The sequence below is a fragment of the Carassius auratus genome, chromosome 4 (assembly GCF_003368295.1).
Source record: "Carassius auratus strain Wakin chromosome 4, ASM336829v1, whole genome shotgun sequence".
Classification (NCBI taxonomy): domain Eukaryota; kingdom Metazoa; phylum Chordata; class Actinopteri; order Cypriniformes; family Cyprinidae; genus Carassius; species Carassius auratus.
This window is the reverse complement of record NC_039246.1, coordinates 4,635,205-4,654,721: the sequence shown is the minus strand read 5'-3', so window position 1 is coordinate 4,654,721 and position 19,517 is coordinate 4,635,205. Positions and strand designations below refer to the sequence as shown.

Here is a 19,517-nt window from a genome sequence, read left to right as displayed (position 1 = left end):
AGCAAAAAGACATGGACCTGGCTGCAGCATACAGCATTGTTGATGGAGTTTTAAAGAGGCTTGCCTTCAGCGGAACAGAAGAAGAGTTTGAGAACATTTATAAACAGGCTACAGAGAAGGCTGCATCTGTGGGCCTGGATCCTCCATCTGAGGTCCCTGGTCAAGCTAGGAAGAGGAAAGTGCCAGAGAAGTTCAAGTTTGCTGCCACATCAGCTACAACTGACCATGCTTTCCCAACTTTGCTGGGGTACTACCGTGTTAAAGTGTATTACGTTTTTGTGGACACAATGATACAAGAGCTTCAGAGACGCTTTAAAGGAGGAGATAATTCCAAATGGGAAATTTAGCATGCCTTCCATTGCCTGGCAGTCCCAGAGAACTGGAAAACAGCTAGCATTCCAACAGCAGCATTCCAGGTTGTGAAGAAACTGTGCCAGTTCTATAACATTGAAGATTGCAGACAGAATTGAAGGTCTTCCATACATCATACTCATGCCCACCACCAGTCAATGTGTCATCTATACTTTCAGTGGTCAAGGAAAACAATGCACATCTAGTTTTCCCCAACATGACTCAGCTCCTGAAGATATACGGCACACTTGCGGTTTCCACAGCAACTGTGGAACGTTCCTTCTCAAAACTGAAGCTGGTGAAAACCAAACTTCGCAGCCTTTGCAAAGAGGAGAGATTGTGTGACCTTCTTCTGTTGGCCATTGAAAAGGACATTCCAATAAATGACAATGATGTCATTAACATTTTTAGGGACATGTCTAACAGGAAACTTCTGCTATAAGTGCCTACAACTACAACAGAATGAAAACACACACACACCCACACACCTATGTCTATATAATTTTTTTTTTCACTCTTACCCCTGCCCTGTTACATGGGTAACGTCAATTTTACTATAACGTTTTCTATAGTTTTTACTATAACAGCTTTTATATAATTATTCTGTTGAACAGAGAAGAAAAAGCCATTAGGTTGGGACAACTTAAATAATTTCCTTTTCTTATCCCAGAGTTATTATTAGGTGGAAAGAAAATATGTTTTTAACTTTTAAACTTAAAATTGTCTTTTCTATTCTATTTCTTTTTTTAAACTGCATCACAGCATTTGCTTCTGTATCAATGCATAATCATCCATATTAATACGCAAATCAGCAAGGAATGCATCACAAAAATATTGCTGTATTGATATTTTGACCAGCGCTATTTAAATCCTTGTTCCATGTGCCCCTTTTATACTTTGAGCACCTGCCCCTCCAAAGGTCTCTGCACGGCCCTGTCATAAATATTAGGTTTGGAACAATAAATGACCGTGTCATCAGCATATAGTTGAATATTGCATTGAGTGCAGCTATGCAAAATATCTGTGATAAATATTTCGAAAAAAAATAAAGGCCGGAGATAGGAACCTTGAGTAATTCCCCTGTCAATGCCAGTGAAATTATGGGTGTTGCCCCAAAGGACACACACTGACGATGATTATGTAGATAAGAATTAAACCAAACCAAAGCAAAGAGGAGGTAGACAGACCAACATAATACGATTTGTCTAAGAGTAAATAATGATCAACTAAGTCAAATACTTTAGTAAGATCTAAAAATAATGCACCTGTACACATACGATTATCAAAACTCGAAAACACATCATTGGTAAATTTAAGAAGTGCTGTAGTAGTGGAAAAATGTTTTCTAAATCCAGATTAACATTGAGATAATAGGTCATTGTCAGCTAAATAATTCGATAATTGGAAAAAATATTATTTTCTCAAAAACTTTTACAACACTAGTGATGATTGAGATGGGTCTGCAGTTATTGATATTTTCAGGATCACCACCCTTGTGAAGTGTGATAAGTTTGGCACATTTCCAGGCTAAAGGAAATTTACAAGAAGAGAATGACAAATTGAAAAGTGAGGCCAATGGCACTGCTAGTACATGAGAACCAATTTTAATAAACTTATTCTCTATGCCATCTGGACCAGCACCACTGGTAGAGCACAGTTCACTTAAGGCCCTTTGCACATCAGCTGGGCTGACCTCATAAAATATAAAAAATAACTGCCTGGCAGGAAACAAGGGGCCAGATCAGTTTGAGAAGTTAAAGTCTGTACTTGTGGCTCTAGGGAAAAATGCAAACTAAAAGCATTAGCAATGATAGCTGGATCATCTATACTTTCATTATTCAGGTTCACATTAGTTGTAGCCCGCCCTGATCTCCCAAGTACATTATTAACCTGTTTCCAAAATCGTTGTGGGTTTTTAAATAATTTGTTAGACAATTTCTGAGATAATTTGATTTGGAGTTTCCTGTTTGGATAGTGCAAATGTTCCTTAATCGTTTATATTCTCCCCAGTCATCGGTGTATTTTGTACGTCAAAATTTGTACCAAGCCCTATCCCTCTGTTTAAAGAGATTAATAAGGTCTCCATTAACCCATGGTAAGTGACTACCTTTAACTTTAACATTGGTCCAAGGAGCATGCTTGTTTATAACATTCTGAAGCTCAGTATATAGAAAATGCCATGCATCATCAATAAATGGAATTAGATTGAGCCTGTACCAATGAATTTGTTGCAAATCATTAATAAATTGGCCAGTATTGAAGAATTTGCTTTGCCTTACCTTTATACGTTTAGGAGGGAGACGTGGCTTCATAATTTTCCTAATGCAATAAATAATGTGGTGATCACTAACAAAGTCTGGGAAAACCCCAGATTTAGTTATTCGTTCCGGATGAGAAACTAAGGCTCAATTCAAAAGAGATTTAGATGTAAGAGTATCTTGTGGGCTCAGTTATAAGGTGAGTTTAAGCTATTAATCATATTTCTTTCAGTAAGTGTTGTTGAATGAAGCCAATTAATGTTAAAGTCACCCATAAGTATAATTTCCTTATTAAAAGCTAAGGAAGATACAGTAGAAATAATAATTTTAATTGATTCGACTTTGGGGAAGTTAGGCGGTCTATAAACATTTCCAATAATTAACTGCTTGTTTTGATGAAGAGTAATTTTGATGAACAGTCCTTCAAAACAGGAATCTCATTTGGAACCATAAGTTGGGAAAAAAGAAACCGTTTATAATTGTCTATACTAATATCGGTGTCAGAGATGTTGCTGGTAAGACAAGTTTCAGATAAAGTAAGGATATTTGGATTATTATAGGCCAACCATGCACGTAGTTGATCAATTTTGCGGAGTAGACTTTTTCCCATATTTATCAGAGAGAGAAAAAAAAATATATGGTGACTAGTGAGGAGATCTAAGTGAGTACATTTTGCAAAATAAAAAAGAAGGTGGGTGAATGCCATGGGAGTCAACACACAGACAAAACCATATACACACAAACACTCTACAAAATCAAACAGACAAACATTCAAAAACTTTAAAAAGAAAAGAAAAAAAGTCTCAGAGACGAGATCCAAGTCTCAGTCTGCAGAAAAAAAAATCGTCGATGAGGCCATGCTCCAGTAAAGCATGACCCTGCGTCAAGTCGTAAATAATTGTGATAGTGATTTTAGCGGAAAAATACTTTTATTTTGGTATGGCGATGTGACGTCATAAGCCTGCGCTCCCGCGTCTGTGATTCGGCTGAAGTAAGGTGAGTGCGTTCAATAGTTTAAAGTGTTCATATCAACTAAACCTGTTTAGAAAGTTATGTATACAACGGGGAAATTAATCAGTGAAACATTGTGATGCTCTATCTAGTGATATTAATGAGTATTTAATGCGTGTAAAGCGCTCCCACACACGAGTCAAAGAAACGGTGCGTCTCATTTAGCTCCATATATTGTGATTATGAATCAGTTTTATTTTAAACACGAGATGGTTTACTGACATCAATGATGGTTAAACGGAGCATTTTGAACCTCCGAGTCAACTGAATCAATCGCCAAGTAATTCACTGTTTTGATTCGCCACTCAAAAATGTAAATGAATCCTCTATTTAAGTTTTATTATTATTATTATTATTATTATTATTTACTATTGTAATTTGAATTGTTCTTTTTGTGTTTATTTTTTATTGTAGCTTTGGGTTAAAAAAACATTCTCATCCATAACAACAAGAACAATAAACACAAACCTGTTTAAAGAACATTTAGAAACCAGCTGTGTGTTTTCATGAAAGGGTAATCTACATAGTGTAATGTACAAACAACTGAATACTAGATAAATCATAAACAATTCTGTGTAGTTTATAAATGTATAGTAATCAGCTAATTTAAGTCCATTATCTCTAATGGGTCTGCATTTCCCAAAAAGTATCGTAAGCTTAAATTGATCATAACTCCATTGGTTTCAGTGGGTCTACGATGTATTTAATGTTAAAATACCTTTAGGAAACCACAGCCCAGGTTGGCTTCCTTACAGAGCCGGATTAAGACCAAATTGGGGCTGATGCTGCAGCGCAAAAAGGGCCTATTTTTTCATTCAACACTCAACGTACATGCGCACTCATACCGACCAAGAAGTGACTCAAATGGCCAGCTTTTATTGAACATGAATAATGATAATGACATATTATTGTAAGAACTCAAGATTAACGTCAAGCTATGTATCAACATTTAATAGCAATTGTTTGAAAACTTTAACTAAATCTAAACCAGATCAACTTAACCTAGGCATATTGTCACTCTTACTACTGCACTTGTGCTGATTACTTGTATAGCAAGCACACATTCTTCGATCGTGTCAGTGAAGTCAAGGCTGTGCAGCAGCTCAATGCTCATAAGCACCAGCATGCTTAGCCTTTCCTTTACCCCACTGATGACCGCAGCTCTCCTTTGACTATTCCCAACTTTGAGAAAGCATTGGACACCCTCATGCACAGATAGATGTGCAACCCAATTTCGACATTTGTAAATGTCTTCGAAAGACTCAACGATGACAGAAGCTTGTACAAGCTCTGCTGATTCGTTCACAGTCACCGGTATCTGAGTGCGCATAAATGCAGAAAACTGTATCAGCTCATTTTGAGCGATTAATAATCAGTTAAACGGTTTAAAAAGTCATTTATTATTTTTTTTCAGTAATTTATCAAAATATTTAAAAAGGTTTGCTGCATGGTAGAAATACGCTATGTGTATTATATGCATTTTTAGAGAAAAAAATATTTCATTTAGAAATAGATCTAATGCAGACACAATGTTTACAAACATTAGGCTAATAAACACAATAAACATAGCTAGGCTATTTAAGTCCAATATCCACGTAAAACTAGCCTAAATGTTTTGCATAACATCAACATTATGCGGCAAGGTGATAACACTTAATGGAACACATTTTAATATTTAAACTGAGTAATATGTGTGTGTGTGTGTGTGTTTGTTTTCTTCATGTTTGACTGATTTATTGTGATAACAGGCTGCGTTATCAACTGTGTTGACGTTTTTTTAAATAACTCCTTTTAGTCATAAAGCTAATCCGAATTAGGGCTGTCAACGAATATTCTAAATTCAAATATGTATTCGAATAGTTTTAAGAAAACAAATTTCGAAGGTAAAAATTTAAATTTAAAAAGAAATTGGGAAAAAAAAAACGTCCACGGTAGTAGAGGCGTGGTTGTAGTGTTGTCAAAAGACCCGGTACTTCGGTACCAAGTCGGTACTAAATTTTTTAAAAATGTGACGGTACCAGGTTTCTTTAAGTACCGGTAGTACCGAGGTCCTGTTCAAACCCGGTTCAGCGCTATAGACATTGATAAGAGCTATATAAATTATCGATTCAATTAAAATTCTGATACCAATACCTGTGTTGGAATCGATACTATCGATACTTAGATCGATCCGCCCGCCCCTACTTGTCGGTTAACGGTTAATAATGGGTTAAGGAGTGTCATTCATCGGTCAAGAAAAATAACCAAAATTAACATCCCTAGTTACGTCATTAACGTCACAGTGCAAAGAATATACAATAATAGTAAATGTATAATAAGTAACGCTGTATATGCATCCAAAATTCGGACTCAAAATTTCTTTCTAAGAATTATTTTAAGGCTAATATATCAAAGGAAAAGTGTTCATCTTCATCACGGGAAATTCTCATCTGTTTTCACCTGGGCCAATTTCAGGAATGGACCTAATGCTGCAGCACCCACCCTAGTCCAGGCCTGCTTCCTTACCATTGTGCTGACTAAGTAGGGAACTGATTGAGATTTAGTTTAATTTATTATTTACCTTATTTTGTTTCTGCTAATTATTCTGATCTTAAACAGGACAAAGTGTCCAAACACTGAAAATCTCCTGAAGCAGCTGAGATCCACGTGACACACGATTATAAAGATGGAGTTTATTAAAGAGGAGAGTGAAGAAACATTCAGAGTCAAACATGAAGATACTGAGACAGAAACACTGAAGGAGTTTATTAAAGAGGAGAGTGAAGACGTGAAGATTGAAGAAACATTCAGCGCCAAACAAGAAGATACTGAGGAACAAACAGGTTGGTTTTCATTTTAAAAGCTGAACTCAGTCAATTGATCCTTATTAAAATGTCCAGCTCTACAGAAATGAATGATGTGTATGAAGAATGTCACACAAGTGTAGAAATGTTGATGATAGGTGAAATTATTGAAACATAAAATAAAGCCCAGGCCTGGTCCTCTCTCGTCCTTCACTGTCGTCGCTCCTGTTTTATATCCTTCCATCTCTTCCGTGGGACTCAAGACCGGTGGGTCGAGTAGGTGTCGCTCATCTCCAATCACTCCACCGGCCTCGCTCTGTTCTCACGGCTCTCGGCCCCGCCCCATTCGTCACAGTAATCAACAAAAAAAAACAAGAATTGAATCAAGAGCTTGTGAATCAAAATTGAATTTACATCTGAATCGATACCCAGCCCTAGACATGTTTTCATCAGAGTTGAGGATAACGCATTACACAGTCATGGAATTACTTTTTCTGGTAATGCAGTAAAGTAATTAGCTACATTTTAAATGTGTGTTAATAAAATTACGTTACTTGAAGGATTTTTTGGACTCATCAAAGATAGAAACTCATCCAATTTAATACCAACAGAAATTCTTAGAGCTAAGGTCTTCATTTCCATGACATAAAACTGCATTTACGGATGAATCAAAGACTAATAACAGTGTATCAGCAGCAGCAGTGATAGGAGATCAACAATATGGCATTCAAATTCCCGATCAAGGCTCTTTTTTTACAGCTGAGGCTCGAACTTTACTTCTTGTTCTAGAAAATATTGAGGAGGGTAAAGAACGGGACTTTTTAATTGCCTCCATCATTTAAAATCAAGACATGATCAAGTTGTCTTCACTGGGTGTAGACCTATTTATTGATAGGTGAAGTTCCTCCTTTATGTCTTTCAGGTAAAGTTCCTTTGACTATTAAGCATATTTTGTTGAATTGTAATTTATATGATGCTGCTAGAAAACGCTTTTATTCAGAAACATGCTTGCATGGAATATTTGAAAATGTACCAACTGAATTTTAGATTTTCTGTCTTATGTTTAGTTGAAATGGTTTATATAATGTACTGAACTTTTTTGCCATGTAAATAGCCATGATAATAACATCAAACAAACAAATGTTACTTAAAGGGATACTCCACCATACTCCACTCCACTTGTCATTAATCACTTACCCACGTGTCGTTCCAAACCTGTGAAAGATTCGTTCCTCTTCAGAACACAATTTAAGATCTTTTGGATGAAAACGGAGGCTTGAGGCTGTCACATAGACTGCCAAATAAATAACCGCTTCAAGGTCCAGAAAAGCATTAATGTCATTGTCAGAATAGTCCATCTGATATCAGTGATTCAAATATAACATTATGAAGTGATGAGAATAATTTTTGTACACAAAGAAATCAAAAATGGTAACAATTTATCCCTTGTGCTGCATTATATATTTTATGCCATTCAGTGAGTCACATATTAAATATTGCCTACAATATTATGTATTATTATTTTCCACTTTTACTGAGTTAAATCTTTTAACCAGCATCAGTCCTCATCATGACTATCAAATATTTATTTAATTTCAGGATTTCAACCCTTTAAATTCCAGTTTTGGTGACAAGACCATCAATTGGTATAAGGGGGGAAAAAACACAAAAATGTAATTATTTTCCATATACTAAATGCAAAGTGAAAGCCTTGGTTTGGATTATCATAGTTTTGAATGTGAAAGATTAGCAGCAACATTATTTTTGGTGCATTTTTATTTTTTGTACTATGTCGGATAAAAAAAAAATCACAGCAAGTTAAGGACAAATTTGGTCCAATTTGAACCCATTAAAATATCCATTTTTGAACCCACTGTCATAATATCATAAAATCATATTTTCTATTCAAATACCCTGTCATTACCAGGCCTTGGATTAAAATATTTACTTTTTACTGTTTTCCACCAGTTGGTACCATATTTCTTTTAATTGGCATACTGTAAACATCTGTAGTATTGCAAACATTTTCCTGATTTCTACTAGGTGACGATAACCTGTGCCTGTCTCACTACATGTCAACAATTGCTCTAGAAAGAAAGCAAAACTACAAGATCACCATGAACATGATTTTTTATTTTTTCTATAAACAATTTAATTCCATAAACATATCAAAACTTCAAAACAAAATGGGGTCAGTCATTCAAAGCAAACCATTCAAAGCATGCAAAGCAAACAAGCTTCTTGATCTCGTGCAGACTAACCACAAGGAGTTATAAGTTAACCTCATTAAATATTGTTGTGGACGAAATATTAAGATCCTTTACTTAAAATGAACAATCTCAGACACCTTGGTCCACGTATCACTTTTAATTTGTTTTTTATGTCCCTGTACCCAAACAGGGACACATCATAAATTATTGCAAACGCGAAACAGCAATAATCAACCTATCCTCCATTGTGCTTGGGAACTAATGGTCGGAGCTGCGTTCTCTGGAATCCTCTCTAGCGATGGACTTCTACGTTCCGATTGGTTGCTGCCCAACCGCGTCATAGCTCATTACCATAAAGTTGCCTTGATTTCAACTCTCCTCGACGCTCTCAACGGCCAAGTCGTGCCGCGCCGCTGCTCGATGCCGGCTTACATTGAAAATTAATGACTTCCGGCCGTTTTGACGCTCTCGACGCCAGCGGTGTGAACGCACAATAACATATAACTTGGTTATAAAAAAGATACAAAAGAAAAAAAATACAAGAGAAATAAAATGCATGATAAACTTAGATCTAAATATGCCTAGATTTAAAGATGTGTATATAAAATAAATGTGTGAGTTACTTTTGCTAATAGCACATACCTGTTCCAGGCTGTCGACAGCTCCTTTGCCTCGGTTGTAGTCCATTATCATCACAGGCTTCTGGTGCTCCCCTCCACTCACAGTGGGCTTGCAGTGCCTAGTGCTCAGCAAAAGCAACATTTTGGCCGTTGTGGTCTTCCTGAAAACAAGCTCAGAGGATCTGGGTGCTCTGGTTTGGAGCAAGTGTGGAGGAAGCTCTGGTTTGTTCCTCCGGATTGTTCCAACCAGAGCAATTTTTTTCTTCAGCAGCTCCTCTGCCAGCACATAAGAGGTGAAGAAATTGTCTGTGGTAACAGTGTGGCCCTCCAGACCGTCAGTCATGTCCTGCACAACCCTCTGTCCCTGGTTTAGCTCGGGAGCGCATCCTGCAGATTTTCCGCCATAAATCTGCATTTTCCATGCATAAGACTTGGAAACATTACTTGAAACAAAACTTATTTCGCCGGTTTGCAGGGCATGTACTGCCGGAATCTGCAGCGGCCTCAGAACCCGACCAGCTGCTCGTCCACACAGAAGTCCACCCCTGGGTTAAAGAGATGGGGAAGGCAGGGCAGCCACTTGTCCCAGATCACCCTGAATGCCACCATTGTCATCCCGGTAACGTCCAGGCCGGGTTAGCCTGTCGTCAAATCTTACATTTGAACTGAACTTCTAAAATTTGGTGTGGTGGCCCTGAAGATGGGCCGGCCTGTGTGGTCATCCCACAGGCTCCGGGTGGACTCATTTCTGGAACTGTAGACTCCAGCCAGAATTAGAAATGGTACATGGCAAATGGACTGCATTTATATAGCGCTTTCAACAGACCCCATGGCCATCCAAAGCACTTGACATCTGTTGCATCCACATTAATCCAATCTGTCTCGGATCGTCTCCCCTGGAGATTTGTTTTGATCCACAATTAATTTTACAATATCTTCCGTGAACAGTAGCTGGAATGCAGACCTAGGGTCCACGATGCGAGCCGTTGCATAATGTGTCGGTCTAGGTGTCGTTATCTTGGGTGGCAAGAAGCGGAGCATCTCTGCAGTATTGGGTGACCAGTGAAGTCCATTTTTTTATGTCCACATAGGATTGGGTGTCTCCTGTGTGTCATCCAGTTCCTCACTCTGAGTTGGGTCAGATGAGGAGTCATAATCTGAATTAAGCTAAAACTCCACATCATCTTCTGACAGACTCTGCTTCACTGCCATCAGACTCCGGCTCACTGTCCGTTGGTTCAGCAGTAACGTAGTCTACTTCAGTGATCGTGTAGCTTTTCTTCATCTTGACGAGTTTGAAATGGTGTGCACAAAGATGTCCACAGCTTTATAACTTTTGCATCAACTGCACTTCTAATCTAAAGTTTGCCTTTGTTTTGGATCCCTCGTAGCTTTGTGTTGCCGCAAGATGGAAGGTGTTATTATTGCCTAGGGTGTGATTGCATGGCTGTGTTTGTGCATCTACGTATGTGAGAAATTATCAATTAACTATGAAACAAAGACTGCTTAAAAATTGAAGCTGTGTCAAAGGTTTATGTCTGTTCGTAAAATATGCATCAATCAAACCGTAAGAAAACAATGTACCACTGACACACACACAGAGAGAGAGAGAGTAGACATGAAGGGTAAAATATGACCTTCAGGATATTGTGATTTGGCACTCGCCCTAAAAACCTTGTATTATATTTAGGCCCTACACACACACACACTTTTGTCAACACAGACGCACATTAGGTGCGTTTACATGGTCACTTTTTGATTCCATCGGAATGAATTAATTCTGGTTGATGAATCCGAACGTAGTGTTTACGTGAACGCTGAATAAAGTGATCGGGTTGATATGCGCATTCACATGTCACAAGCTTCTGATCGGATTTACTCTTTAGACATATGCACACTGCATGAATATACGGAGTTTCCCGCTGCTGTCGCATGCTGTTTTAAAAAGCACACGTGATATTTATCTACCTTGGGTCCTAATAAGGCTACGACCAGCACATTAACTGTTGTGCTGCTTAACATTACTTAAAAAAAAAAAAAAGGTGTACAAGTGCCCCTTCCTGCACCCAAAACTAGTCGTCTATTGATGAGAGTCTTAAACAAGGACTGGTGGGACATGGTCCTGTTCCACTTCACATACGCTGAATGAAAGGGGAGATTTATAATGACAGGACACTTATTTATGACACTTTAGTCACCAGGAAGAACAGCTTGTTCAGTGCATCATACATTATTACGCTATCTCTACCTCACTGCGCTTGCGCAGTTCTTTTTCCAGTGTCGGTTTTCAATCCGATCAAGTGTTTAAATGTCCTCTACCTTGAGGTGGTACAGACTTGTTGACCACTGTTCAGGATGATTCAGAGTTGAGCAGGAGGGCAGTCCTATACCAATGTATTGTACCATGAGAATGGTATGGACCGTTTCATCAGGTGGACACACCTGGCCCGAAGTTAACCGGTCTTTATTTGTTTATCAGTCTGGTTTGTGGCACCAACTACAAATCCTGTTAAAGTTTAGGTGATAAGTAGAAGTTAAGATAAGAAGACTGAAGTTGGGCTCAGGTTGTTGTGACGTGGTGTTTCCTATACATTGATTTATTTGTGGCAACTCACCACAATTTCAAAACTGACACAAATAGATTTTCCAGAAGGCTTTGATTTTTAAACGGTTCATGTTCATTGATCAATGTTTTTATATCACTATCTCTGAAGGAAACCAAATGTCTTCAGAACATTTTTATTTTTATATCGTCTTGCATGTAATCAGGGCTGCACGATAAATCTTATGCAATATTTAATGTGCATCTTGTCATTTAAAGCTGGTTCTGTAATCAGCTGTAAATCTCCATCACCTGCACGCTTTCACATGGAGCAGCTTTTACTACACAGAGCAGTTGTTTACTGACAAGCTGCGCAAAACCACGATCAGGCAGGGAAATCTCACTCTCATCCAGGCAATCCCATACACCCACAACATACTCTGAAACACTGACAATCCTATTTGTTTGAATGGCCATTAGGGCTGTGCGACATGTATACACTGAACAAAATTATAAATGTAACACTTTTGTTTTTGCCTTAGTTTAGTGTCCCGTAGCGCAGCTGAGCAGTTCTCCGTTCAAACACGCAATAGGCTTAAGCTTGCACCGGCAAAAGTAATTATCATAAATGTGACGGGAAATAATAGATAGAAATCTTTACGTATTATGATTATAATGAAAGTTTTTGTTTTTAAGTAGTCATTTAAAGCTTTCTATAGATATATTTATCAAGTCTGTGAGGCATGTTTTAACTGAGTGTCGGTTTTTGTACTCTTGTTAAAGACGACATGGCAGAAAGCACAACTTCTTGGTAAATTTACTGCATTTACAGTACAGACCAAAAGTTTGGACACACCTTCTCATTCAAAGAGCTTTCTTTATTTTCATGTCTATTAAAATTGTAGAGTCACACTGAAGGCATCAAGGGCTATTTGACCAAGAAGGAGAGTGATGGGGTGCTGTGCCAGATGACCTGTCCTCCACAGACACCGGACCTGAACCCAATGGAGATGGTTTAGGGGTGAGCTGGACCACAGACAGAAGGCAAAAGGGCCAACAAGTGCTAAGTATCTCTCGGGAACTCCTTCAAGACTGTTGGATGATCATTTCTGGTGACTACCTCTTGAAGCTCATCAAGAGAATGCCAAGAGTGTGCAAAGCAGTAATCAAAGCAAAAGGTGGCTACTTTGAAGAACCTACAATATGACATGTGTTAATTCATAGTTTTGATGCCTTCAGTGTGAATCAATTTTCATAGTCATGTTAGTAAAGAAAACTCTTTGAATGAGAAGGTCTGTCCAAACTTTTTGATCTGTACTGTATATGGCGCTTTCATTAGACCCATGGTCATCCAAAGCGCTTTACAAATTGCCTCACATTCATTCATTCACTCACTCATTCATACACCGACTGCGGTGTCTGCCATTCAAGGCACCATCCAGCTCGTAGGTAGCAGCTGGGGTTAGGTGTCTTGCTCAAGGACACTTCGAAACTTGGTCAGGTGGAGCCGGGATTGAACCACCAACCTTTCGGTTTGTAGAAAACCTACATGAACCACTGAGCCACTGCCGCCCAATATCACAGTTTTGTTGATATTGCGAGTGCACACAAATAAAAATAGACCCTTTGCAGTTATGAATGATGTATTACTCTTACCTTTTATGAGCGAAAATGACTGTGTATCCACTGAAAAAAAAGAGTCTTCGAAAAACCTATTGGATATAGCGCACATTTATCTTGGTCTAACATTTAAACATTGTTATATGCTTCAACTATTTTATATCTATATTTTTTCTTTGTAGACATGTCTTGATGATGTGAGAAGGCTAAATTTATCAAATATAGGCTCACTATCTGCCACTGGCAGCTGGGTCTTTACATAAATAAAAAAACCTAAAACTTATATTTAACAAACAAGAAATGCTCCAAATGTTTTCTAAATTAACTTAATAAAAGAGCATCCCTTCATTCAGACACAGTGGAAGATCTGATCAGAATCAGTGTAGAGGGTCAAGTCTGGAAAAGTATTTTTCTTTCATTTATCTTGAGCTCTATATTGTCTATATGGACTGCGATTTATATATATATATGTATATATATATATATATATATATATATATATATATATATAAAAAGGTTACCTTGTAAAAATGGAGTGTTAAATGTGATGCGGTCGAAAATTTGGGTGCACCTAACTCTTGTGCTGGTGCACCTAAGAAAAAAAGGCGCACCAATGCAACCAGTGTAAATAGTTAGTCTAGAGCCCCATGATAATATTTAAAGAGTAGGTCATATGGTATTTTAAGGTGTCCTGATATAGTGTTGGAGTTCCCTACAGAATGTTTAAATGGTCAGAAAACATTGTAATTTTAATATTCGAGTCATTTCCCAAAAGCGGGCTAGCTAGCTAGTGCCAGGCCCAGTCGTGTTTCCACTGTCACTTCCAGTGCTTGATCGTGCCTTGTCTGTGCTACAGGTACGAGGCTATTAGCCCCATCCGGCTCGTTTGAAGCACTGGCTCGCACTGACCCGAAAGTGGAAAGTGACTAGTGATTAAGAAATTATTTGTTCCAAGTTAGTTTAGAACCCCTCCCTTCCATAAGCCTACTTTGATACTTTGCCCCGAGGAAGCCCCGGCGAGGCACGATCAAGCCCCGGAAGTGACAGTGGAAACGCGACTGGCCCTGGCACGCACTAGCACGCCCGGTCTTAGCTCGATAGTGGAAACACGGCTCTTGAGCCAGTTAGCGAGTGCTACCATTGACAAAGAACCTTTACATAAAATAATATAGTACTCCAATCTGTTCTTATAATAATGGCATCAAATACAAAAACACGTATGCAAGCTAATTGTGTCCACCGCTCCTGCCAAGTTTAGCTGCTTAACTGTGAACACTTAAAACACTAATGGTGGGTACGTTAGCCGAGTACTACCATGACTAACTGATTAAAGGATAGTTTGTAAACCAAAATATGTCTACAGTAATGTTTGAAGAAGCAGAACAGCTGTATCACAGCCGTAAGCAGCCACTCGCTCGTCTCTCCCGCAGTAATACTATAAATGCCGCTGCAACAAAATAAACAGCCATTTCACAATGATTATAAAGTATGTGTGCTTCACTACATATTTTTAAATGTAATTAGAACAATGTCAATCTACATTATTTGACAGATTTCTTAAGATATAGTGGGTTCACAGCGAATAATCAGAACTACTTAAGTAAGACAGTAAAATACTTTACCTGGAAATCTAAAGCTGTACTAGGTAAACATCACATTAGCACAAAAACTTGATATTTTGAGCAATCAATTGAAAATGTACACATAACGTATCAAACACGCTTGCAGGTTGTGGTGCGGAAGAGCTTGTTAGTCCAAGTTAAGAAGATTAGAAGTCAACGAAGATAAAAGCCAAGAATAGAGAAGCAATCCTTGATAAAATTACATGCATACAACAAAAGGTTTGAATTGTATTTCTGTGGCATCCTTGATCCTTGAAGCGCGATTATTTGTGCTGAAACGTCCGAAAAAAAAAAGGCGTATCTAGACGAACAGTTGGCTGGGAAGACGTGGCCAATATGGTCAATCCATTTTGCAACATGAACTGGAGGGAAGCAGGCGTTTTTTCCCCTCTTTTATTTTTATTTTTCTTTACCATAACTCCACAAGTTATCCCTCCATCACTTCAGTCCACACTACAAGCTGTGTCAGATGTCACCATGGTTTCACACACGCGCAGTGAGGGAAACGCGGAAAATCGGTTTGTAGCCCTGCTTCAATAGTGGGATACCTCACGAGAGGCGACCAAAATTTCTGACATGTCAGAAATCCATCCGACCAACCGATTGCCGGTCGGGAGAGGCTTATCGCCTCTCGTTTCCCCTTGTACACTGCACGAACACTGCACAACAGACGATGCACGAAAATGCTGAAATTCGGCCCGACCCGAAAAAGAGTCGCACGAGTCAACAATTCGGCTCAAAATCGGATGAAAATCGCACAGTGTATGCCCGGCCTTAGGATGCTTTGATGGAACACCACAGACTAATTTTCATTTTTGGGTGAACTAACCCTTCAATGTTTGTTTATTTAAAGCTGAAATCATGATTGTATGTGTATTAGTACCAAATAACATAAATATTTTAGTTTTCTAAATCATACTTAATTTTTAAAACAACAGAATTTAAGTAGCATCCAAATACCACAGATATGCTTATTAGTCTTATACTTATTTATGTTAGAGCTGATAAAACTGTGATAAGAATATTGCTTTTTAATAAATTACTTTAACAAACAAATAAATCTTACATACTACTTTTTACTTGCACATTTGGATATGATTAGTTTAGTTGTCCACAGGACAAGCAAGGTGTCAATGTTTAATGTTGATCCCTGGGGGCTGTTTCAAAAAAAGACGCTAAGAAAAGCTGGGATTAAAGTCGAAAACCTGACTTGAAGTATCTTAACAAATTAATCTGGGTTAAAGCAGTACCATAAATGATGATTTCAATTAATACATTCCCAATAATTTGATCCAGGTTTGGTGATATTCTTAAGTAGTCCTCAAATGGATCAATCTGAATTATGACAAACAACGAATATATTTGTGCTGTTTAATACATTTGAGATGTTGTTTTCCTCTGTGCATAACTGACACGTCACAGGCTTAACTTTTATTTGTTTGTTTTTCCACTTTAGACTTAACAGTGCTGAAAGAGGAGAGGGAAGGACTGAACGAAACTGAAGAGAAAGATCTTCATGATTTCATAACTGATGAAAAATATTTTTCTTCCTTACAGTCTGAAAAGACTTGCAAGCGAAAAAAAGCTAAAAAGACAAAAAATAAGAGTTATTTCCCTTGCCTTCAGTGTGGAAAGAGGTTCACTCGAAAAGGAAACCTTATCAAGCACATGAGAGTTCATACTGGAGAGAAGTCTTTCATCTGCCAACAGTGTGGAAAGAGTTTCAGCCAACAAGGAAACCTTAAAAACCACATGAGAATTCACACTGGAGAGAAACCTTACAACTGCAAACAGTGTGGAAAGAGTTTCACTCTAAAAGGAAACCTTAACAAGCACATGAAGGTTCACATTGGAGAGAATACTTTCACATGTTGTCAGTGTGGAAGATGTTTCAGTAATCCTGGAGACCTTAGAGTCCACTTGAGAGTTCACCTTGGAGAGAACCCTTTTATCTGTGAACAGTGTGGAAGAAGTTTCAGCACAAATGTAAAACTCACATACCACATGAAAGTTCACAATGGAAACAGACCTTTCACCTGCAATATCTGTGGGAAAAGTTTCAGGCAAAAACAAAACCTTTATGCCCACAAGCCAATTCATACTTTGGAGAGACCTTTTACCTGTCAACAGTGTGGAAAGAGTTTCACTCGGAAACATGTGCTTAAAATGCACATGAACATTCACACTGGAGAGAAGCCTTACACATGCCCTCAGTGTGGAAATAGTTTTACTAAAAAAGGAAACCTTGACATGCACATGAAAATTCACACTGGAGAGAAGCCGTTCACATGCTATCATTGTGGGAAGAGTTTCAGTCATTCTGGATCCCTTAAACGCCACATGAAAATTCATGATAGAAAGAAGCCCAACAGATCCCCACAGTGTGGAAAGGGTTTCAGTCTACCTAACCTTACCAGGCACATGGAAGTTCGTAAAGAAGAGAGGCCTGACAGCTCTGAATCAAACAGTTTGAATCAAAGTGGAGAAAATAGGAAAATTCACACTACATTGAGCCGTTTTTCCTGCCAACAGTGTGGAAAGAGTTTCAGTCAAAAAGGAAACTTTGACATGCACATGAGGGTTCATACTGGAGAAAAGCCTTACACGTGTAAACAGTGTGGAAAGAGTTTCAGTCAAAAGGGAAGCTTTAAAACGCACATGAGAGTTCACACTGGAGAAAAGCCTTACATGTGTAAACGATGTGGAAATGGTTTCAATCAACAAGGAAACCTTGACAGGCACATGAAAATACACAATAAAGAGCAGCCTAACGGATCCCCTCAATGTGAAAAGAGTTTCAATGAAAATGTACAAAATGGATAGTTCCGGTCCTTGATTCTGATTGTTTGTGCCACATTCCAAGCTGTTGTAAATACACCTCATAGTTAAATAAATAAATGTATGCATTTAGCAGATGCTTTTATCCAAAGCGACTTACAGTGCATTCAGGCTATCAATTTTAACCTATCATGTGTTCCTGGGGAATCTAACCCCCAACCTTGTGCTTGATAAAGCTCTACCAGTTGAGCTACAGGATCAATTAGTTGCCTTGTGTTGTTTGGCAATCTTTTTGTTGCAACCACAACTACACTGTTTGCCAGTAACAATGTTTATTAATGGCATTACATTTCATTTAATTTTCTTTGTTTTATTTTGTGAAACCTTGCTACGTATATGGAATAACCATTTTATGAAAGCAGTAAGCCCCATAAAGCCAAGGTTAACAGTGAATTTATGACCGCTAAGTAGGTTATAAATTAAGCTGTTATAAATTCAATGCAAACCATGGATTGTTGTGGTTTATTGCTGTAGTAAACCTTGACGTCCACAGGTAAATTTACATTATGGAGTATGAAAATATTGAAATATTTCAGGTCTTTTATTGTTTTAATACTGATGATTTTGGCATACTGCTCACGAAAACCCAAAATTCCGATCTAAAAAAATTAGCATATCATGAAAAGGTTCTCTAAACGAGCTATTAACCTAATCAGCTGAATCAACTAAATAACTCTAAACACCTGCAAAAGATTCCTGAGGCTTTTAAAAACTCCCAGCCTGGTTCATTACTCAAAACCGCAATCATGGGTAAGACTGCCGACCTGACTGCGGTCCAGAAGGCCATCATTGACACCCTCAAGCGAGAGGGTAAGACACAGAAATAAACTTCTGAATGAATAGGCTGTTCCCAGAGTGCTGTATCAAGGCACCTTAATGGGAAGTCTGTGGGAAGGAAAAAGTGTGGCAAAAAAAACGCTGCACAACGAGAAGAGGTGACCGGACCCTGAGGAAGATTGTGGAGAAAGACCGATTCCAGACCTTGGGGGACCTGAGGAAGCAGTGGACTGAGTCCGGAGTAGAAACATCCAGAGCCACCGTGCACAGGCGTCTGCAGGAAATGGGCTACAGATAAGCAAAGAAAAGAAATGAAATTTTTTGAGATAAAAAAAATGACACTTGTCATTTAGACCTGCTTTACAGCAGAATTGGAATTTCCTTGTGCAGTATTTGGACCAGTTACACAATTATTTGTCATAATAAATGATCATTAAACCAGCAATCAATATCATTGAATTCATATGTTGATGGTCTAAATGTGAGTGTGTATTATATATTGTAATGGAGTTCTTCAATACAGTTAATTCTTTAATACATTTTCAGTAAGCAAATTATGAGATTAAAAGTGTGTTGGTGTGTGACAGGAGGACCTTCATCCAAGGATAGAAAATTATGAACAAATCTAAGAATGCAGTTACATGATTCTAGAACTGGTCACCACCACTGAAATATCCTCATTGGCGTAGAGAGAAAACCTTCTGAGAGATCAGGCTATACAAGAGGAAGAATGCCCTCTCTTAACTGTCACACACACTGCAGCATCTAGACTGTAAGGTAAAGATTACTTGGCCTTTCTAGCAAGAAAATAAACCATCTTAAAGACATCAGGACTTGTTTGTCTCTTATTCAGTGATATAATTTCTATTGGTCTCAACATTTTGA

At 38.2% G+C, this 19,517-nt stretch overlaps 1 protein-coding gene across 2 annotated transcripts; it reads left to right on the top strand.

The window, feature by feature from the left end:
• Positions 1-3,532: 3,532 nt before the first annotated feature.
• LOC113066235 (gastrula zinc finger protein XlCGF57.1-like) lies at positions 3,533-17,950 on the top strand. Of its 2 annotated transcripts, XM_026238047.1 has the most exons (4): positions 3,541-3,605; positions 6,075-6,140; positions 6,219-6,442; positions 16,474-17,950. In XM_026238047.1, exons 3-4 carry the CDS (start codon positions 6,286-6,288, stop codon positions 17,838-17,840), a joined length of 1,524 nt encoding a protein of 507 aa, XP_026093832.1. In that variant the 5' UTR covers positions 3,541-3,605; positions 6,075-6,140; positions 6,219-6,285; the 3' UTR covers positions 17,841-17,950. The 2 variants fall into 2 exon arrangements, with proteins under 2 accessions (XP_026093841.1, XP_026093832.1); XM_026238056.1 differs by lacking the exon at positions 6,075-6,140 and having other exon boundaries at positions 3,533-3,605.
• Positions 17,951-19,517: the final 1,567 nt, after the last annotated feature.